This window comes from Camelus bactrianus, chromosome 9, assembly GCF_048773025.1.
Source record: "Camelus bactrianus isolate YW-2024 breed Bactrian camel chromosome 9, ASM4877302v1, whole genome shotgun sequence".
NCBI classification, from domain to species: Eukaryota; Metazoa; Chordata; class Mammalia; order Artiodactyla; family Camelidae; genus Camelus; species Camelus bactrianus.
The window spans coordinates 77,413,881-77,438,121 of NC_133547.1; the positions used below are offsets into that span (position 1 = coordinate 77,413,881).

Here is a 24,241-nt window from a genome sequence, read left to right on the forward strand (position 1 = left end):
AAAAATGAAATTCGTTATTTTGGAAAAAGGAAGAAATTTGTGTTTTGGGTTTTTTTTCAGTAGCTTTAAATGTATCCATTATGGATCTGTGTTGGTTCTAGCTATGTCGTTACTTAACTGAGATAACTGGGTTAAGACTGTTGGTACTTGGCTGACAGATATAAAGGGTATAGGATTTCCTCCAGGGACTTAGAAAGATTTCTATATTAAGGAGAAACTTTGCCCTTTTTTACAACTCTTCCTTAGTGTTATCATTTATCTCCTCAAAATAGACTCATGTATCAGAATACAGTGACTCCAAATTCCTGTCAGAATGACCTAGATACCATTTTGGAGACTAAACAACGTACAGCCACATTCTTGTTTCCACTGCTGCCATTTGTAGAGTTATTAAAATCATAGTTATACATCAGTAGGTCAGTACTATTAGGAGTCTGAACTCTGAATCCATGGGTTAATATTTTTAAAGGTGCTCAGCTTGATTTCTTTCATAATTGGTTATTTTTTCATTGTTGTTACAATATTCGGTGGTGGTTATAAATTTTTATACCAGCTAGGAATTACTTTTGTGGGTTATTTCTCCTAACCCCATCTAACTGAATAAGGAGGGTCATGATTGTGAAATAAGGGTCTCGTAATCATTCAGAAGTAAGCTGGGCTATGCAGACGTTACAGACAGTACCAAAATTTCACAACAAAAGTTTCTTGCTCATAAACAACATGTCTACTGTGGGTCAGTGATAGGCTCTGCTCGTTGTCATCACTCAGAGTGTCTTAGAGGCCCCATCATCTGTGTAACTGTGATGCAGGAAAAACAAATGTGGGGCATGAGGAGGGCCATGTCCCAGGTCTTGGTTGAGCCCCTGGAACGTGCCCCGCCATGTGTGGGTCCTTGGCTTCGCACAGGAAAGAATTCAAATGGAGCCACCATTGAGTAAGGGTAGATTTATTTAGAGAGATACACACTGCATAGAGTGTAAGGCAAGAGAAGGGCAAGGAAAGAGGTATGGGAATTGGGTGCTCAGGTTAAAGTAAAAGTAGGTACACACTCCAAAGACAGAGTGCGGGCTCCAAAGAGGAGGGAGGGGAAAAGGCTGCTAGGTGTGGTGTTGCCAGTTTTTGTGGGCTTGGTAGCTTCACACACCTACAAGTGGGACCATTCCAACTGCCCTGGGGAAGGGGCTGGGATTCCCAGGAATTGGGCCACCAGCCATTCTTTGGCCTTTTGCAGTTAGCCTGGGGGCTGTCATGGCGCCTGTGGGCATGTTGTTTATCTCCCTGTTACAAAGAGCATATAATGAAGCTCAAGGTCTACTAGAAGTCAAACCTCCCACCAGCTTAATCCTCAAGGCCAGCTGGGAGTTGAATCTTCCACCATTTTGGTGTTAAATTGCTGTCATTCCTTGAGTGGCTGTGCCCTGCCCTCTTCCATCCTGTCTCAACTGGACCATCTGAAACACTTTCTTCTCATTGTGAAGAGGGCTAGAAGGTCCAGAAACAAAAATTAAACGCTTTGGCCTCAAAGAGACACACGTAACTTCTGACATTCTGTTGACTATAGCAGATACTGTTGTGTATCTACCACACGTCCCCAAAGTTTGTTTGTTTTTTTAAACTAAATTAAAAGTGAGAATTTAATAGAATAGCTGCTTAATGTTTTTAATATTTTCTTTTCAGCTTCAATGGTGATTTAATTCCTGATATATTTGGTATCACAAATGAATCCAACCAGCCACAGATACTGTTAGGAGGGTGAGTAAAAATGATTATAACCGTGTAACTTATTGTACATATTGCTGCTGGAGGGACTGTATATCTATGTGAACTGATTGCTTTAACTACTGGGGAAAAAAACCCAGCTCATTGGAAATCCTTATCCATTTTTAAAAAGACTTTTAAAAGGGCATTTGGTTAACACATAAGGTTTCTCAAACAGTTTGTATTTGATCTGCAACTGGTTTCTGCATAGAGACAGCTTAATCCTTTTGTCCCTCTGGAAATGAGAGATAACAAACTTTACAAGTTTCCATTTAAATTTAAATGGTAGCTCATTAGATGTTTTTTTAGAAATGGAAAGATTTCATTTAAATAGTATTGGTAGCTACAGTCTTGATTGGATTCTCCACCTTAGTCATGTTAACTGCCAGACATTTATTGATAAGCCTTGTTCCTTCTTTCTTTTATTTGTTTAGTGAGCAATTAATAATTGCCTAAAAATGTAAGTACTCCTTCTCTAAGCTCTGGAAACTTTTCCATGTGTACTCTATCCTTGGCCAATATGTGTGCTAGAACTGTTATTATCCAAAAATGCCATTCTTAGGGAAAACTGCCTGGAATCTTACAATTCAAAAATCTCCATCATAATTTCTTTTTATTTGAATAGAACTGCCCTCCTAACACAAGAACTCATGATAGCAAGATTCCTTTCAAGAGATGCCGTCAACTTGGCTAATTTTTTCTCTATTTGATACGGTAAACTTTTAGTTCAAGGGTACAGGACACATTTATTTACTTTTTACTTTCCAGCAAGTGCAGAGAACCACCTTTATCAATCTGTCTTCCATGGTACTATAAATCTAATGAATTTTCCTTCTGTGTTTTGAAGAAGTAGTGTATTTTTGTGCTTAGTTTCTGAAATGGGATTCACAGGCAAAGATGAAAAATTGTCAAACATTAAGCTATTCTGAGCAGAAACTGTCACATTTCCTATCACTTTCTCTTAAAGTTTCCGATAAAGAACATGAGTGTTTTTATGCTAGTCATAGTGACCTCTGAAAGACTTACTATCTTTCATCTTTAATGATAGTCTTTAAATGAGAAACCTATTTTTCCCTCAACTTTGAAAAATGTCTGCAAGAGAAAAACATTTGCTTTGCCTTTGTGAACAAGTCTAGAAGGAACTGAGTGTGGGTGGAGTCAGAGGAAAGCACAGGCCACTCCTACCACAACAAGCCCTGCTTGTTTACCTTGGGCTGGGACTGTTCTGGCCCTGTCCTTTCCTTTCCTCTCCTCAAAGGTAGACTAAGAATGTGATTGTGATTAGGATTGCAGTGGTTACTTCTGGCCTGGTTTATTTCATTTTCCTGACCTCCATTTTAGTGAAAGAAATACTTGGAATGTCTTCAGTGTGATGTGGTTTGACCTTTAGAAATATAAACTTATGAAATAGCTATTGAGCATAATTGGAAAAGTAAAATTTCCAATATCTTTATGGATTTCCTACTTAACCTACAAGAAAACTATTTAGAATGTCATGTGATAATGCCATAGTTTATTTGTTCTCAATTCTGTGTTAGATTTTTTTCTCTGATGCTTCTTGAAAACTATAGCTTTTAAAACTTATTCTGCCTAAAGATACATTCACTTTCATTTTCTATACATTATACTCCGGTATACTTCAGTTTACTGTAGTAATAACCCTGCTATTTTATGGTATTTCTCATTTAAACCTAAGTTACAAATTAAACAATAGTGGCTAACCATATTATAGGTAACAAGTTTATGTCCAAGATTGCCCTGACCAATTTTTAAAATGAAGTTATATCCATTGACTGAAAAGAATTTCTGTCAGGAGCTCTGTTAGGATGACTGTAACCTATCAGTATCATGATTCTGACAACAAAAGGCTGAATATGTCCCTATGAGAGCAAGCATTAATATGTTACTAAAATGAGAAAAATATATTTAGCCATATCAGTTTTATAATTTACAGACATATTTACGGTGCATAAGTGGAAAAACCATCAGCATTGACACTTTGGACTCTTCACATGACGTCTGATTGGCAGCGCAATCTTCTCAATCAAGAAATCTAACCTACTTTTTGCAACTTAAATACTGTGCTTTATAGATATGCCAGACCCAAGATTATCTTAAATTTGATTAAATTTGGCTAGCACCTTAATTTTATGGGAAATTTCGCAATGATCTTTAAATAGAGTGCTAAATGCTCCCATGGGATTTTGCTGGAAAGCCCATGGCTGTCACTGACTCAGCGCAGGCATGGAAACAGGAGATTGCCCTCAGGAAAAACTAGCATGATCAGTTTGGCTGGAGTAAGGGTGCAGATGCTCAGCCTAAGCCTGCAACAGTAATAGGTAGAAGAACCCCTTTTAATTGATACAGTGGGGGTTATCTGACAGGGACAGGACAGATGCTAAATCTGCTGAGGTGTGGGAGGTAATTGACGTGTGTTAAATGTTTAAAGGTGAGGCTTCAGTTTGTGCCTCTACCTCACTTTATAATGACTTGAAATAATGTAATAATGTGCCACATTGCTTAGAAATAACACCTAGCTATTAAGTGTTAGAGCAGCTTTGGCGGTGATGTGAGGTTATCGTTAACGAGCATTTTCTATAAAAGGTTATCTGAAACTGATATTGCATAAGTGTTCAGAATATTGTTTTCAGTCTTGAAGTGAAAACACTTGTTCCTATAATTTTAATCAAAGCCAAATGTAATGCTGGTTTGTTCAAATTTTGTACGATTCATATACTGAGTTCAAACACATTTTCTGGGTCAGGCCCAAGTTGTGTACTGGGAATATTAATATAGGTATGTGGCAGACAAATACCTTTGCCATTCTCTGTTTACTTCACAAGTGATTGCATGGATATTCTGAATATAATATTAATGGCACTGAAAGCAGTCATTTTAACTGTTACTTCTGTGGGTGGATATTTTTCCTCCATTACCAGAAAAAAATGTATCTTCTATTTAAATATAGTTATTTACTCTCAGTCTAGAAGGGATATATCCCTATTTTCCCATGTAACCTTCTGTTTTTTCACATTATAACCAATGATTGATTTATTAAATTACCCTTCATTTTTACTGCTGATTTTGCTTATTTGGTGGTGCATTACAGAAAATATTGCAAATATTTATCTTAATGAAATAATATACTATTACATGTGTTGTTTAGAAAAATATGAAAATTATGAGATTTATAACACAAAAGAAAATCAGATAATCATCAAGGCACCTTATAACTTGACAATCGGCATTAGTGCTCATAATCTTAACAGAAAAAGGTGGCTTTGAGATGATTCACATTTTCTGAGAATTCCCCTAGCAACCCCCTCCCTTTCTCACCTTATACACCATTTGTATTTTGAATGTTATTTAAAGGAATCTATTATGACTTGAGAAATAAGGTTTTTTTAACTGGTATTTCCACAGAAATAATGTATCAGATTTCTAACTTTCCTCTGTTCCTAAAGAAACTTGCTATTAGATATAAATTCATTTATTCACCTGTTGTTTCTCACCTAAACCTTTTTCTTTTCAAAATTAAGCCACAGAAATGATGAAAAGTGTTAGATGACTTACAGTTATATATGCTGTGATTATTTCAAGTGGCATGTTACTCAAGGATCCATAATTTTATTTCCTGGAATCTCATTGGAAGCTTTTGAGGGGTCAGTTAAATGACCCCCAATTCCCTGGTGATTTATCATACTGCTTTGTTTTATATTCTGGTTGGCAGTGTTGTAAGTGAATTTTTTATTGCTTCTAAGTGAATTTAAGACGTTATTTGCAAAATTTGCTCACTTTGCTTTTAGTTAAATCTTACCATTTTTAAATATGTATCCTAGTAGTACCCATTCAGAAAGATATCAGCTTCTTTTGAGAAAAGCATAGTTTTATAGTTTCTGTGCAAATAAATTTGAGAATAATATTTTACAATGAATACTGATGATATTTAAACATGTTTTGAATTCACCATATTTCTATTAGCATATATCAAAATTTTGTTTCTTTCTTTGAGGGAAAACCATTTTGTTTTATTTCATTACTATTTGCATGTGTATTGAAAAAGTCCATTTTAAAACAAGCATAGCATACCACTGAACTATACACTTAAAAATGGTTCAGATGGTACATTTTATGTTACTTATATTTTACCACAATAAAAAAATTCAGAAAAACAAAGAAGCACAGTTAGAAAAGATATGTATGGAGCAGACTTTGAGTAAGATTGGTATATATTATCATTCCAATTTAGAGTAAAATGAATCCAAATAATTTCTGAAAATACATGATTAGTCCCCTTTCATTAGATTACTATTGCATTTTTTTAAGTGTGGATGCTGTTGAAAACGCCCTACAAATACTTGATTTTTAACCGTCTGGAGGTGAGGCTCTGAGCTGCAGTTCCCGAGTCAGTGTGGGGGCCGTGTGTCTCCTCAGTTTGCTGCTCCTCTGCTCCGCTTACCTGCCCCCAGGCCAGCACTGCTGGGGATGTCGCTCAGGTCACTGTGTATCCCCTCTGGAGGTAGGAATGTTTGGACAAAGTAAGGCTAAGCCTGAAAGAAATCTCCACATTTTCTCTTATGAGCAGAAGATGTTCTTTCCGAGAGGTCCTTAAGATTCATCTGGTTCATCCCACATCTTTGAATTTGAGTAGAGGCCCAAGAGTGAGTGACTGCCCCATCAGGTGTTTACCAGGCAGCTTTCCTCTCCAGCAGGGATTCTTTCTCACTCTTCTCCCGCCTGTATCCTGCTCCTTACTGTGCCCCTCCACGAGAGATGTGCCCACAGGGTCGCACAGCCTCTCACCCTCTGTGAGGCTCAGGGTTGGACAGGGAAGGATGAGAAGAAAGAGAATCTTAAACGAACCTATTTGCCTTTTTACATATCCGCTTAGCAACTCTGGGGTTGGCAGTCACTATCAGTTGTGTCATATTTTTCTCACAACAGATAGCTATGCAGCTAAAGAGGCTCTAACCCGAGGAGGTGGCTTACCGAGGCCAATTCAGAGGTGAAGTGAACACGTTAAGCTTGCAACGTATTAAAAAAATGGTAGAACTGGGATTTGTTTCTTGATCTTCCGAGTTCTAAAGCCTGTGCTCTTGCCTTCAGCTCCGTGCAGCCATTACCATTGTTGAGGTCACACAGGGCCTTTGGCTGTTCTCCCACATGGTTAGCTTCCTCATAGCACAGTGGTTGGTTTCCAAGAAGGAGCAGTCCAAGAGGTGTAGACTGAGGCTGCTGCAGGTCTCTTTAAGGCCCAGTCCTGGCAGTTAAGCAGCATCATTTCTGCTGCATTCTATTGGTCAAAATAGATCAACAAACTAGCTAAGATTCTAGGGAATTTGAGGATTATGGATGCTACCTGTTGATGTGGGCACAGCTTAACTGAAATATAACAGAGTATATGGGATGGGAGATAATGTGGCCATCTTTGGAAATACAATGTAGTATGCTGTGTTTATTTACTTTACCCTAAGTAAACACAGATCATTTAAGCAAATCACCTTCTAGATCCTTAGGTTTCATGGGTACTCCTACCTAAGAGCAATGTGTCTGAGAATGTACCTGTTTTTGCTGTAACTTTCTCCTTCTTCAAATAAGAATGCCATATTCCTTACCTTTCCTAAATCTCACTCATGATACATTTCCCGGAGAGTAAAAACCCATAGGACACCAAACACCAAACTAATAAAATTTCCAGTTTTTCTTAATACCTATTTCTCTTCCAATGAAGCTTGGCGACAAAAAGTATTTTGATCTACATTAAGGTGCTCTGAATTCAGGTGTGCTGGATGAGGTTGTGAGAGTAATGACAGTTTTTGTTTTAATGACTTGCCTCCTCCATTCCCTGCCTATTGTTGAAGAATCTGTAATTATTAAGCAAGGGTCCTGGGAGATCATGGTAAAGAGCATCCGTAAGAAACACCAAATTCAACAAAGCAGACCTTCCAGCTATTCTTAGTACTCTATCCCTAAGACACATACTTAAATGGAAAGATGCTTTTCACACTGATGCAGTTTTGGATCCTGACAATGATTATTTCAGATGTGACTGGAATGTTCTCTAGGACTACCAAACTCAGAGATACAACTTTTACATACTTTCTTTTATATTTGGTATGCATTTTTCTGTAATGTAGCTAAAACCTATTTTATTAGATCACATCAACAAAATTACATTTAGCGGGGAGGGTATAGCTTAAGTAGTAGAGCCCATGCTTAGCATGCATGAGGTCCTGGGTTCAATCCCCAGTACCTCCTCTAAGAATAAATAAGTAAATAAACCTAATTACTGCCCCCTACAAAAAAAAAATTACATTTAAAGTCAAGCACCTTATTTTGTCTTACAAAATGTTTACTGTTTTCTTTCTCCTATTAATAGAGGTAAATTTACTTGCTCCTGAGTCAGATAATTTTTGTAGTATATACCTTTCTTGTTTATTAAAGTCATGGGGAAAATTTGTTATGTCTAAAGATACAAGAAAGAAATTGTGTTATTTCTCATTTGTATAACCTACTTTTATTTAATTACTCCAAAAGCCAGATTCCAGAATTCAATATTCATGTACATTTAGTGCACTATTATATCTTTTATCATACTTACTGTATTATAAGTTATTTTAGCTGTACTTTGCATTGCTTTAAATTCACTGAAGATAAACAGCATGTTGCTTTACTATCTTATTTTTATAACCTATTTTATAAAAATACATAAATCAGTTTTATCAAGATTACATTATTTTAATCTTGACTGCTTTTCATAATCTGTCATATGATATATGATCTGTACTTTTCTCAGCAGTTTTTGTATTTCTTGAAACATATTAATACACTTACTTGAATTGAAAAAATGAGGTCAGACTCTGACAGAAAATAACTTTCATTTGGAGATTGATTTGACAGTAAGGATTAGCTTTGCTAATTGGATTACATGGCAAATATTTTCTATAAATTGAGTGAGCCAACTCAGCAGCTCTAAATTTTTTAAAAATTATTATTACTATGGAAAAATTTAAACGTATGCAAGGGTAGAGAGAAGAGGACAGTGAATTTGCATGTAATACACTGGTCGTCTAGCTACAATTGTCAACTCTTGGCCAGTCTTACTTCATTCACAACTTTTCCTTCATTTCTCTTTCTCACTCCCTCCCCAGACAATTTTAATCTATAGATATTTAAATATATATCTCTAAAAAACAAGAATGTTTTAAAAATATATAATTATAATGTATTTATCATACCTAAAAATTAAGAATAATTTCTTAATTACTATTAAGAAGCAAGATTTATTAACATTTATATCTATAAAGATGAAGAGAGGGAGTATCTTTATGTGGAATCCTGTCTCATCCTAGCAATGTCATTTATTCTAAGGATAAATAAACTGATATATTTTAAAGCTCCATTCATCTCTTTAAACAATGCAATTCCAATAAAATTTTAAAGTTATCAAAGTATATAAATGTGTTTTCATCAGTTGTACACTAATAGTTAAAATAAGTCAACCTCAAACAGATTTTTTTTTAAACACCTGCGTACATAAAACTAATTTAAAGACTGATCAATTTATATACCAATTTGTAAGGATATATTTCTTTGGAGATGTGTGATAGAGTGAACACTAAAAAGACTTCAGATATGAAAACATTTTACATCATGATAAAGTTATGTAAGAGAAATGAAATAGAAGTACGAGTTCAAAGATAAAGGGAAGAAGAGGTTTTTTATGTAGTTTGTGTGTTGTGTGGATGATGGTGGATAACAATCAGTGTTATATCTATATTCCACTGTATACATTTTTAAGAGTGATGATTTTATTTTAAAATATCGATCCTAGTAGATTTTAAGATGACATATTTTTAAACTATTTAAGATGACAAAAACATTAGATTACTTTCTTAGAAATGAACTTAAATGTGTTAAGGGACATACAGTTTTGGGGTTTTTTTTATTCTTTTTAGAGCTTATCTGAGCAAAATTGTTTCAGCACCACTGGACTAGGCAGCTTGGAGCAGCATCCTAGATTCTTCATCATGCTAGACCCATCTCCTAGTAACTACTTTTACCCTATATCTTCCATAATAATTCAGTATTGTCTGATCATTGAAAAGTGAGTGGATTAGCAGTCATTTCAAAGAGCAGTTACCATAGGCAACTAAAAGCTACAGTTGACATTAATTACATTTAAATTCATCCTTTGATAAATGCTATTCTTTGATATTAAGTGTGATGATTCCCACAAATTAGAACACCTTGACATAATTATATTTCCTGTGGGGTGAAAAACCAGTAATTGGAATTTTCTACAGAGATCAAGAAATGTCAACAAATAGACTCAACATGGCTCAGAACTGTCCACTTTTTCATCTCTGCTCTTTCTTCCTTTGTCATCAGAGAAGTTTGTATCTGTGATCTTGGCCTCCAAATGGAGTTGAGCACATACATGAGAATTTAATAGTTTACATAGGTATAGTAGCTTAAAAAATATGATGTCTGTTTCTTAGTGAAAACTACGATGTGTACAAAAAGCATCATTAAAGAAAGGAGGAGAAATGAATTTTATTTTTAACTATTAAATTTTTTTAAATTTAGTTTATATTAGACAACTGTGTATTCATCTAGTTTTCAGTCAGTTTTTCCCCTCTCCCCCCACCTTTGGTAAGCATCAGAATGGTAGATAGACACTGGATATAAAATAAACTATAAGGATTAGCTAACTACCTCTTAAGAAATGTTAAAGTAAAATGTCGTTGTATACAGCAACAAGTGTAAAGCTTAAAATACTGTGAAGAACTTGAAGTTTTATTTGAAATGCTCAAGAAAGCAAGATTACAGTTAATATTTTGTTAAGAGTTGGAAACTCAAATGTCTGATGGGGCCCAGAAGGAAAGCAAAGTTACTGAGCACTTTGGGAAGCCTGGGACTTCAGCTGCCTGCAGACACTAGTTCTGTCTGAAAAGGGCTAGTTGGTTGCCAGACCTTCTTATATTTCAAGAGAAGCTGGAAATAACAGATTTTTATGTGAGATCTGATTTTTAATTTGTTTTACTTGTGAATTGAAATTTTTTTAAACAATATATGGGTCAAATAAAACATATCTTTATGCTGAATTTGGCCCATAGCCTGCCACTTTATGACTTTTGCTTTATAACCTTTCTAGATTCATCATATGAAATGTACATTCTATTAAATAGTTCCTAGGACAAAATGTCACCCGTTAATTGAGGTTTTCTAAAATTCTAGCTATAGCTTATTTCAAAACAAACTATAAAAAATTCTATGGGGAATGAGATCAGTCACTGCTCAGGTAGTATTTAAAGAGAGATCAGCTGTGTAAAAGCTTGTGTTCTTTAATTTGCTTTTGGCCTATAAGTACAAATTTTGGGAGAACATTAGAAAACTATTCTGAAATGACTGTGAAACTTGTCTTAGAATCTCTATCCTAAGTCTGACTATTTAGTAAGCAGTTAAAAATACTTTAATGCTTAGAATTTAAAGAACTGATGAATAAATGGCATATCTTAAAAAGAAGTGAATCAGCCATTATTAAATTATATTTAATTGAAATTATTTTAAGCATTTCTAACCTTGTGTGCTATGAAAGAAAAACATGACTTGAATGCTTGGCATTGAATTATCTTAACAACAAACGCTAAATATAATTACAATGTATGTTAATATTTTCTTATTCTCATAACTTTATATTATGGGGTTTTGGATAAAATAATAAAATCAAGTTGTATAAATACTGCTTGGTTTTGTTTTCACTGTCTTATTTTATAAATGAGGCCCAGAGTGTGGAAGAAGGTTACTGGGAAGAAGTTACTGTTTGTCGAACATGGACCCTTTGTGTAGAGAAAATTTTCTCCTGTTGGATGCTTATGCTTTTTCCCAGATTCCTCCTGCTAAGAACAGATTAGCCAATTGCTTCTCTCTGCTGTCCAAACATTTCAAAACCAAATTTACAGATGAACCTTGTGTGCTAGCTAGTCAACTGGATGCTGTGTTGACAATTAAGTTGGACTTAATCAGCCTTTAATTGCTCTTTGGAGATGACATATCTATGCTTCCATGTTGGACTACAACAGTACTGTAGAAAAAAAGAATAGCAAAATCTAATTAGAAGTAGAGAAGAATGGGAGATGCTGCTTGAGACTATGATTCAGTCCAGTCATGTAGTCCAATCAGTATGTGCTGACCGGACTGAGATTCCATTCAGCCAGTATTTGGGAGTCAGGTCCTGGTTGTGTGTAGTAGAATCAAATATCTATGAGTCAGGGTATCTAGAGGAGCTTACACTCTCAGAGATGCTTCCTCAAGGAACTTTAGCAAACCAAAGTGCTATTAGTAGCAAAGTGTAAATAGGAAAATAGTAAGAGAATAGACCTTTTCGAGGAAGCTAATTAGAGTAGGACCTTAATAAGTGGGAATGCCTTTGACACTGGAGTGTTCTTCACTTATGAAGAATTGTGGGCAAATGACTTTATTTAAACTTGCTCTTCTTTCTATAGTTCCTAGTAGTCTACCAGTGTGACCTTTCTGATTTTGACAAATGTCCTATCATTATATTAGATGTTAACAACAACAAAGTAAATGAAGGGTATATGAAAACTTTGTACTGTTGGGGTTTTTTATGAGATAAAATTAACACTATTAAAATTAACCATATTATATGTACAATTTAGTGACATTTAGAACATTTACAATATTATGCAACGATCACCTGCTTCCAGTAGCTTTTCATTTCTCCAAAAGGAAACCCTGTCCCCATTAGGCAGTTTCTCTTCCTTGCCCTGCTCCTCCCAGCACATGGTTACCACTAATCTGCTTTCGGTCTCTGAGATTTTCCTATTATGGGTATTTCATATAAATGAAATCATATAGGATGTGGCCATTTGAGTCTGGCTTCTTTCATATAACATGTTTTGAAGTTTCATCCATATTGTACCATGTATCAGTACTCCATTTCTTTTTATGTCTGAATAATATTTCCATTGTATGAATGTATGACATTTTGTTTATCCATTCATCCATTGATGGATATTTGAGTTATTTCCACTTTTGGACTATTATAAATAGTGCCGCTAAGAGCATTCATATATCAGTATTTGTTTGGATGCCTGTTTTTCAATTCTTATGGATGACTTGTTTTTCAGTTCTTACTCGTGTATATATCTAGCTATAGAAATGCAGGGTCGTATGTAATTCAGTGTTTAACTTTTGGAAGAACTGCCAAACTGTTTTCCACAGCTGTTGCATGTTTTATATTCCCACCAGCAATATATGACAGTTCCTATTTCTTTTAGCTCTTTGATCCATCTGAGTTAATTTTTGGTATATGGTATGAGGTAGTGGTCTAAATTCATTCTTCTGAGTGGCTCAAAACTTTGAAATTAATATTTATAAAAGGTAATCATTATTCTCCACAATCTGGGGAAAAATACTCATGATAATATTAAATTTTTCACTTAAATAAAAAAAATTGAATACGTAAATATAAAAGCTAAAACTATAAACTCTTAGAAGAAAGCATAAGGGTAAATTTTTATGACTTTGAATTTGGAAATGGATTCTTAGACCTGATACCAAAAACACCAAGCAATACAAGAAAAATTAGATGAACTGGATTCATCAAACTAAAAACTTTTATACAGCACAGGAAACTGTCAAGAAACTGACAAGACAATGTACAGAATGGGAGAAAATACTGGCAAATCATAAATCCGATAAAGAACTAGGATCCAGTCTAGATAAAGAACTCTTACATCTCCAAGCAATAAGTAACCCAATTTAAAAATAGGCAAATAATTTGAATTTTCACTTTTCCCAAGATACACAAATGGCCAATAAATATATGAAGACATGCTCAACCTCATCAGACATCAGGAAAATGCAAATCAAAACCACAAGATACTGTATCACACCCTCCATGACAGCTATAATAAAACAAAGGGACAGTAGTAAGTGTTCACAAAGAAATGGAGATATTGGAACCCTCATGCATTGCTAGTGAGAATGTAGGATGATAAAGCCACTTGGGAAAACAGTTTAACAGTTCCTCAGAACTTTAAATACAGAGTTACCATGTGACCCAGCAATTATACTCCTAGGTATATACCCAAAAGAATTGAGAACATATGTATATGTCTGCATAAAAAACTTGTACATGAAAATTCATAGCAGTATTATTTATAATAGCCAAGAGTGGAAAAAGCCAAATGTCCATCAACAGATGAACAGATAAACAAAAAGTATAGCCATACAATTAAATATTATTCAGGCATAAAAAGACTGAAGTACTGACACATGCTATAACATGGATGAACCTGGAAGTATTATTCCAAGTGAAAGAAATCAGGTACAAAAAAGACCACATATTATATGATTCCATTTATATGAACTGTCCAGAATAGGGAAATCCATAGAGACACAAAGCAAATTAGTGTTTGCCAGAGGCTTGAGGGAGGGAAGAATGAGAAGTTACTAATGAATATAGAGGTTTTTTTTTTTTTTTTTTTGAGGTGATGAAAATGTGGAATTAGATAGTGGTGATGGTTGCTCACAGTGAAGATACTAAAAACCACTAAATTGTATACTCTTAAAAGAATGTGAAATATTTCAAGAATAAATAAATTTTTAAAATATCTTGCATGCAGAGATTTTTATTTAAAATAGTGCTCATTTGATGTTTACCTTAAGAAAAAAAATTATTTTTCTTTTTTTTTAGGAATTTAACATGGCATCCTGCCTTGACCACTAAGAGTAAAATGCGAATTCCACATTCTCATGCATTCATTGATCTGACTGAAGATTTTACAGCAGGTGAGTTACACATAAATGTAAAGTATTTCTTTTGCACTGCTAAAGAATGATAAAATTTTATTTACTTTTTTCTTAGTAATCATTTGCTATTGACTTGAAAGTTAAATCCAAAAGGTCAGAAGGCTATAAGAATCAGTGATACCAGATACACATAAAAAATACTGGATATAATAAGTATGTCTTTAGTTGTTGTATTTACAGTTTGTTAATTACATCAAAATTTGGATTCTCCACTTACCAGGAATTCATGATAATTTAGACACATGTTGCCTGATGTTTCTTTCTCTTTCCATTTAAAAATTATTGTCTAATAAATGCTGTAAATTTAATTAAAAGAAAAATACTTAGCTTATGTGTTAAACACGTTCAGACTTTAAACAGCTTTTGTCATGAAAAAGTTTAAACACAGAAGAATAGAATGTGATGTACAAACTTTTAGTCATCTCCTAGCTTCAGTGATAATCAATATATGGCCAATCTTCTTTCATCTCTTTAACTACCCAGGAGCCCCTCCAAAGGAAATTATCATTTATAAATATTTCAATCTGTATCTCTAAATGATACAGGCTTTTTTTTTTTTTAACAACCACAAGGTCATTTTCAAACATAAAAAACTTACTCACTGTTCAGAATGCCCCAGTTCTCTCCTAAATGTTTTTATCATTTTATCAAATCAGGAGCTAAACAAGGTACGTACTTACATAGAAAAAATGTCTCTGTTGTACAGCTTCTCAGAGTCTTGGATTTTGCTGATTCTGTCCCCATGGTGTGAACATGTGACTGTGTCCCCTGTATTTCCTCTAAACCAGTGATTAGAGTTGGGGCCTTGATCAGAATCACACTCTTTTTTTTTTTTTTTTTTTTTTGATCAGGAATACTTACCAGGTGTTGTTTTTTTTTCAGCTCATTTAGAAGGCACATAATTAGGTTCTTTATTTTGTGATGTTAAGATTGATCAGTAGCGTCAGTTTTCTTCAGCATGAACCGTTCATTATAATGCTCTCCTAATGGTTTTAACAGCTATTGATGATCCATGTCAGGTCTGTTATTTCAATAGGAGTTACAAAATCATGGTACCCTATATCTGCCTCTCCTCAGCATGTACTATTATTTGGGTTTTCTATTAATAAATTTAAAAAAAAGAAACTTCTATTATCTCTTCAGTCACCTGAAGTACAGTTGAGATAGGTTAAATGCTTAAGTTTTCTTCCTTCCCATGTTTTCCTTTTTTTTCTTAATTTGATAAAATACACATAACATAAAATGTACCATCTTAACCATTTTTAAGTGTACAGTTCAGTACAGTACAGTAATATCAAATACATTCAAAATATTGACCTACCATCCAACTCTTTTCATCTTGTAAAACTGAAACTCTATACCCATTAAATACTAACTCCTTATTCAGCCTTTTCCCCCAGCTTCTGGCAACCACTATTTTGCTTTCTTTCTCTGTTTTTGACTGCTCTAAGTGCTTCCAATAAGTGATACTGTATTTATTATTATGTGACTGGCTTATTTCACTTAGCATAATGTCCTTGAGGTTCATCCATGTTAAAGCATATGTCAGAATTTTCTTCCTTTTTAAAGATGAATATTCCATTATATATAAACCACATTTTGCTTAGCTTCCCCATTTTAGCTATTGTGAATAATGCTGCTATGAACATGGGTTTACAACAATCTCTTAGAGATCCTCCTTTCACTTGTTTTGAGTATATGCCCAGAAGTGGAATTACCGGATCATATAGTAATTCGGTTTTTAATTTTTTATTTTGCATTCCCACCAGCAGTGTACAAGGGTTCCAATTACTCCACATACTTGCCAACATTTGTTACTTTCTGGTGTTTGTTTTTTTTTTTATAATAGCCATTCTAATAGATACAGTGTGGTGTCTCATTGACGTTTCAATTTGCATTCTTCCTAGTGATTACTGATGTTGAGCAGTTTTTCATGTCATTATTGTCCATTAGCATATCTTTTTTGGAGAAATGACTTTTCAAGTCCTTTGCCTATTACTTAATTTCATTGTTTCTTTGGTGTTGTTTTTAGTTACTCACTACTGAGAATATTGTTCCCTCATCAGATACATGATACTCAAATATTTTCTCTCATTCTGTGGGATAACCTTTTTATTTTGTTAGTACTGTCTTTGGGTGCAGAAAATACTTTAATTCCATGATGTCCAATTTTTCTGTTTCTGGCTCCCTGTGCCTTTGGTGTCCTATCTGAGAAATCATTGCCAGATCCATTGTCATGAAGCTCTTGCCCTTTATTTTCTCTTAAGAGTCTTCTACTTTTATCCCTTACATTTAGAGCTTTGGTTCATTTTGAGTTAATTTATGTATATGGTATTAGATAAGGGCCCAGCTTCATTCTTTTCCATTGATGTCTAGTTTTCCCAGCACCATTTGTTAAAAAGATGTGTTATTTCCCTGTTGAGTGATCTTCCACCCTTGTCAAAATTCATTTGACCGTATATTCAAGAATTTATTTTTGGATTCTCAGTTCTGTTTCACTGGTCTAATCTCACTGTTCTATTTCACTGATCCATTTCTCTGTTCTGTTTCACTGATCTAATTTCACTGATGCTGCTATGTTTTCATTACTATAGCTTTGTAATATGTTTAGAAATCAGGAAGGATAAGCCCTCCAACTTTGTTCTATTTCAAGACTGTTTGACTTTTTGAGGTCCCTTGAGATTCCATATGAATTTTAGGTTCTGTATCTCTAAAAATGCCATTGGGATTTTGATAAGGATTGTTCTGAATCTGTAGATCACTTTGGATACTATTGGCATAACAATATTGTCTTCCAATCATGAACATGCACTGTGTTTTCATTTACTTATTGTAGTGTTTTATAATTTTTATTGTAGAAGTCTTTCACCTTCTTGATTAATTCCTAAGTGTTTTATTCTTTTTTATTCTTTAGTGAATGAAGTGGTTTCTTAATTTTATTTGTTGATTATTCATTGTTTGTGTATAGAAATGCAACTGATTTTTGCATATTAATTTTTTATACTGCTGCTTTACTGAATTCATTTATTAGTCCTAATTTTTGTGGAATCTTTAGGGTTTTCTATACATAAGATCTGTGAACACAGTTAATTTTACTTTTTTCTTTCAAATTTGGATGTCTTTTATTTCTTTTTCTTATTCCCATTCTTTTTACCACTTTTCAAATATTTCTGATCTATTTTTGCAATTACATTTTTATATAGTGTACTAATTGCAAATGAGTAAAGCATGCCTGATGTTAAAATAATAAAACTTCCTTCCTATTAAACTATTTCATGTTAAACTTCTGAACTTTACTTAAAAAACAGGTAGCAAATTATATTGTATAATTTAAACTTTTTATTAATTCTGAATGATTATGAATTTTACTACAGTATTTTCACTATCAAGATACAATTTGCAAAGTTAAGAAAATTTTACTGCTCAAATTACTTTGGATTTTACTGATTTGAAACAAACTAGGCCACAAATTGAGCCTTTTGCCCAGTAAGTTTTTTATGGTTCTAAGAGTTTAGGTTCTCGAGTATGTGTTCAGATAGGAAAGAGGAGAGTTTAAGGAAGAGGAAAGAGAGGTGACTTTTAGTATTGCATACCTGATATGCTAAATCATGTAAAAACACAATAATAAGGTTTTCAGTATGTTGTCCTAGAAGTTGTCTTAAAAGCTTCTTTTTCAAGATAAGGAAATCCTATAGTTATATGCTCATTTTCTGTTATCTCATTCCATTTTTATTGGCACACACACAGACTTTTTTTTCACAATTCTTTTTTAAAGAACGATCTTAAATATGAATTTTTAGAAACTTAGTTTCTTTTAGTTCATTAATATGACTTCCTCAAACAACACTGACTGTATTTAAGTAAAATTTTTAATGAAAATGTAACAATCATTATTGTCAGATGTTGGAATATATATTCAAAGAAATTTCTCAGTAGATTTTATGTTTTATTTATAAATGGTATGAATACAACTCATTCTGTTACAAAAGCTGGAAAATCCAAAAGTAAATACATATCAAATCTTTAAAGCATTGTTTTTATTATTGAAGTACTGTTTAACTTCACTAATTTATTCAAAAAAGTGTGGCTGGACTGGGGATGTGAACACACATATATTCACTTCAGGATATGTTCTTCAAAGAGTAACAAAACATTTTTAGTCCTGCTTACTCTCCTAAAGTCAATATTCAAGAGTGAGGAATGAAAAGGAATACAGGTGGAGATGCTGGCTTTAAGGACAGCTGTAAAATAGGTGAAAACTTTCTTGCAGTCCCTTCATCTGTACTGTTCTTGGTCTCTCACCCTTCTGGGACTCTGGCAACATTACTCACTTTCCTTCAGCCACCAGATGCTCTCAAACTGACCCTCAATTGTCCTGAATTTTCCACAACATTGATTTCATCCCTTGAGTAAACCTTCCCCTTACCTTTTATCCCAACAAAACTTTCCCAGGGTATCTGCCTAGCCAAAGTGATAAACCATTGAAAACAAGGTAGAGATTTGCTGCTGCAGATTTTCCCCAACCAAACAGCACATACATTTCAAAAGAGACCTTGAGTCCCATAAGAACTGAGTAATATAATAATTGTCAGCACTTTATCATAGTCAATGGGAAGATATTTTGTGAAGGGCAGTTAACTTCACTGCCCCTTAAATCATACCTCCCGAATGACTATACTGCTGCATGGTTTCCACCCAGAACTAAGACAGGAAAGACCCAACTAAAAGCCCTCCTAGGGAACTCTGAGCCAATTATATGTGGGCTCAGCGGATGCAGCACTGATGCCGGTGGCTTTGTGAGTGCACATGCGTGCCTAAGGGACCTCAGAGCCAATTACCAGGGTTCCTAAGTCGAGGGTCCTCCTACGGGCAGCTCAAGCAACAGTGATCTTCATGGGCACACATACCAGATGGCAGGTGGCATCACAGAATTTCACGACCCAGTGAAGAGCTCGAGGGAAAGAACATGCAGTGGCTCCTTTACCAGCAGGAGCACTCCGGTCCTGCCTCAGTCACACAACTTAGAACTGTATCTGAGGCCTTCTACTGCAACAACTGGAGAGCAGACCCTGCTCCCGACCAGTCTGTGATAACCACAGAGCAAAGAGTAGGCCCCGTGCAACATCCAGTGTAGTCTCTAGTCACCACAACACAAAACACACCCCCTGTCAAAGGAACAAGGGCCAGCACACCTTGAGGAAAAACATAGTAGCATCCATGCCAAAAACAGCCCTCCCACCAAAAATACTGGACTCAACCAAGCTAGACAGGGATACTCCCACATGAAAACAGCCCTTCAACACCACAGTAGATAATTGTTTCTCCTAAATTTATTAGTCAGAGAAATAAAAGAAAAATGAAAAGCCAGGGAAACTACCCTCAATTAAAAGAACAGGAAAAATCCCCTGAAAGAAAAACAATGAAACAGACTTCTTCAGTCTACCAGACCCCAAGTTCAAAAAGGAGGAAATAAAATGCTAAAGGAATTAGGAAAGAATATTGATAGAAATGCAGATCACTGTAACAAAGAACTAGAAGCTATAAAGAGGAACCAATCAAAATTAGACAACTTAATTGTCAAGATGAAAACTGAGCTAAAGGCAATAAATACCAAACTAAATAATGCCGAAGAATGAGTAAGTGATCTGGTGGACAGAATGACAGAAATCACCCAGTCAGAACAGCAAACAGATGGACAAATGGGAAAACAAAAATGAAAGCAACATACGAGATGTCTGGTATAAGATAAAGCACCCCAATCTACAAATAATAGTAATCCCAGAAGGAGAAGAGTAAAGGGGATCAAAATGTATTTGAAGAAATTATTTCTGAAAACTTCCAAAACCAAAAGAAAGAAACATATCCAGGTGCAGGAAGCACAGAGGGTCCAAACAAAATGAACCCAAACAGACCTACACTAAGACGTATTATGATTAAAATGGCCAAAATTAAAGATAAAGAAGGGATTCTAAAGGCAGCAAGAAAAAAACAAAGAGTTAGCTACAAGGGAACCACCATAAAGCTATCAACTGACTTCTCTACAGAAACACTGCTGGCTAGAAGGGCAAGATGTTCAAAATCCTGAAGAAGAAAAGTCTGCAACCTAGGATACTCTACCAACCAAGAATATCCTTTAGAATAGGAAGAGAGATAAGAAATTTCTCAGATAAGCAAAAAATAAAAGAATTCAACAGTACTAAACCTATCCTAAAGGAGATATTGAAAGATCTTCTCTGAATAGTAAACAAGCAAGAATCTGTAGGAAAGGGGAAATCACAATAGGAAATGTAAATATATAAAATGATTGAAGATCACTTAAATAAGCCAGTAGATAGATTTAAAAATAATCAAAAAATTATGTGATAGTAATTACTACAAAGAATAGCAAAAGGATAAACATGAACATGTAAGGTAGGACATCAAAATCACAGGAAGGGAGTAAGAAAATGTAGATCTTTCAGAATGTGTTTGAGTTCATATGACTACCAGTCTAAAGCAATTAGGTATTATTATAGGTTAACATACTTGAAAATGAGGGTAACCACAAATCAGTAACACATAGTAGATTAACAAAAACCAAAAAGAAAGAAATTCAAACATAGTATAAGAGAAAATCATCAAACCACAAAAGGAGAAACAGGGGTAAAAAGTATAAAATCAACTGGAAAACAGGGTTTTAAATGGCAATGAATACATATTTATCAATAATTACTTTAAACTTCAATGGATTATATGCTCCAATCAAAAGACATACAGTAGCAGATTGATAATAAACAAGAACCTACCATATGCTACCTATAGGAGACCCACTTTAGGGTAAAACACTCAGACTGAAAGTGAGGGGATGGAAAAAAATATTTCATGCAAATGCAAGAAAGCACGGGTAGCATTACTCATATCAGACGAAACAGACTTTAAAACAAGTCTTTAAGGAAATACAAAGAAGGAGACATAAATAATGATAAAAATGTAAACACAAGAAAAGCATATCACACTTGTTAACTTATGTGTACCCAAAATAGGAGCACCTAATTACATAAAACAAATACTAACAGATATAAAGGGAGAAATTGATGGGAATACATCATAGTAGGAGACTTTAACAGCTCACTGACATCAATGGACAGATCCTCATACAAAAATTCAATAAGGTAACAGAAATCATGAATGACACAATAAAACATTTAGACTTAATTGATACCTACAAGGCACTACATCCAAAAAGAATATACATTCCTTTCAAGATCACATGGAACATTCTCTAGATTAGGCCACATACTAGGACACAATACGAGCCTCAACAAATTTAAGAGGTTAGAAATTATTTCAAGCATCTTTTCGTATCACAACAGCATGTAACTACAAATAAACCACAGAAAGAAATAAAAAAAAAAATGACTACATGGAGACTATACAACATGCTACTAAAAAAATGGTTCTTAGAGGGAAGTTCATAGGCCTTCCTCAAAAGACTAGAAAAATCTCAAATAACCTAACCTACCACCTTAAAAAAAAAAAAAAGGACAAACAAAACCTAAACTCACCAAGGAAGGAAATGATAAAGATTAGAGAGGAAATAAATAAAATAGAGATTTAAAAAATAGAAAAAAAAATCATAAAACAAAGACCTGGTTTCTTGAATGCATAAACAAAATTGACAAATCTCTGGCCAGACTCACTAAGAAGAAGAGAGAGAGAACTCAAATAAACAAAATAAGTAATAAAAGAGGAGAAATTACAACTGATGCCACAGAAATACAAAATACCATAAGAAAATACTATGAATAGTTACACCAAGAAAATAGACAACCTATAGGTAATGGGCAAGTTTCTAGAAACACACAGACTGCCAACCTGAATCAAGAAGAAACAGATAATAAAACAGATTGAACAGACCAATTACTAGAAGTAAAATAGAAACTGTAATTAAAAAAAAAAAATTTCCAGCAGACAAAAGTCCAGGACCAGATGGCTTGACTGGAGAATTTTCTAATATGAAGAATAACTTATACTTATCTTTCTCAAACTATTCCAAAAGATTGAAGAGGCAGGAACACTCCCAAAGTTATTCCTTGAATCCACTATCACCCTGATACCAAAATCAAAGACACTACCAAAAAAGGAAATTACAGGCCAATATCTTTGATATGTTTGATGAATGTAGGTGCAAAAATCCTCAGCAAAATTAGCAAGTCAAATTCAAAACATAATAAAGATCATGCACCATGATCAAGCTGGATTCATCCCAGGGTCACAAGGCTGGTTCAACATATGCAAATAAGCCAGTGTGACACACCACCTCAACAAAAGAAAGGACAAAAATCACATGATCATCTCAACAGATGCAGAAAAAGCATTTGATACAGTTCAACACCCATTCATAATGAAAACTCCTGCCAAAGTGGATATAGAAGGAACATGTGTCAACATAATAAAAGCTATTTATGACAAGCTCACAGCCAACATAACATTAAATGCTGAAAAGCAGAAAGCCTTCCTGCTAAAGTCTGGAACAAGGCAAAGATGCCCACTCTCACCACTTCTATTCAACATAATATTGGAAGTCCTAGCTACAGCAGACAAGAAGAAGGAATAAAAGGGATCTAAATTGAAAAATAAGATGTAAATTTTTCACTATAGATATGTGACATGATATTCTATGTAGAAAACCCTAAAAACTGCACAAAAACTATTAGAACTATAAATGAATTCAGAAAGGTTGCAGGATACAAGATTAACATACAGAAATCTGTTGCATTTCTTTATGCTAACAATGAAATATCAGAAAGAGAAGGTTAAAAAAATTCCATTTAAAATCAGATCATAGAAATAAAATACCTAGCAATAAATCTAACTAAGGAGGTGAAAGTCTTAAAAGCTGAAAACTGTTAATCATTGATGAAGGAAATCAAACATGATTCATGAAAATAGAAAGATATTCTATGCTCTTGAATTGGAAGAATTGATACTTTTTAAATGGCCATACTACCCAAAGCAATCTACAGATTTAATACAATCCCTATAAATTACATTTTTCACAGAGCTAGAACAAAGAATCCTAAAATTTATATGGAACCACAGTAGACTCAGAATTGCCATAGCAATTTACAAAGCTGGATGCATAACCTTTCCAGACTTCAGATAATACTACAAAGCTGTAGTAATCAAAGCAGTGTGATAATTGACACAAAAACAGACATATAGATCAATGGAACAGGATAGGGAGCCCAGAAACCCACACACCTATGGTCAATTAATATTTAACAAAACAGACAAGGGTATACTATGGAGAAAAGACAGCCTCTTCAGCAAATGGTGTTGGGAAAGCTGGACAGCCACATGTAAATCAATAAAGTTTAGAACACTCCCTCACACCATACACAAAAATGTATTCAAAATGGCTTAAAGACTTTAAATATAGGACATGACACCATTAAAGTTCTAGAAGAGAGCACATGCAAACATTCTCTGTCATAAATCGTAGGAATATTTTCTTAGGTTGGTCTCCCAAGGCAATAAAAATAAAAGCAAAAATAAACAAATGGGACCTCATGAAAGTTATAAGCTTTTGCACAGCAAAGGAAACCATAAACAAACAAAAAGACAATCTATGGAATGGGAATAAATATTTGCAAATGATGCA

The 24,241-nt window shown here is 34.3% G+C and overlaps 1 protein-coding gene across 1 annotated transcript in view; it reads left to right on the plus strand.

The window, feature by feature from the left end:
* The window catches only part of ITFG1 (integrin alpha FG-GAP repeat containing 1), a 206,946-nt gene that overhangs the window by 8,869 nt on the left and 173,836 nt on the right, over positions 1 to 24,241 (plus strand). The window contains exons 5-6 of the mRNA XM_010950191.3: positions 1,678 to 1,752; positions 14,483 to 14,577. Coding sequence (XP_010948493.3) covers positions 1,678 to 1,752; positions 14,483 to 14,577 — 170 coding nt within the window. The remainder of the gene's footprint in view (positions 1 to 1,677; positions 1,753 to 14,482; positions 14,578 to 24,241) is intronic.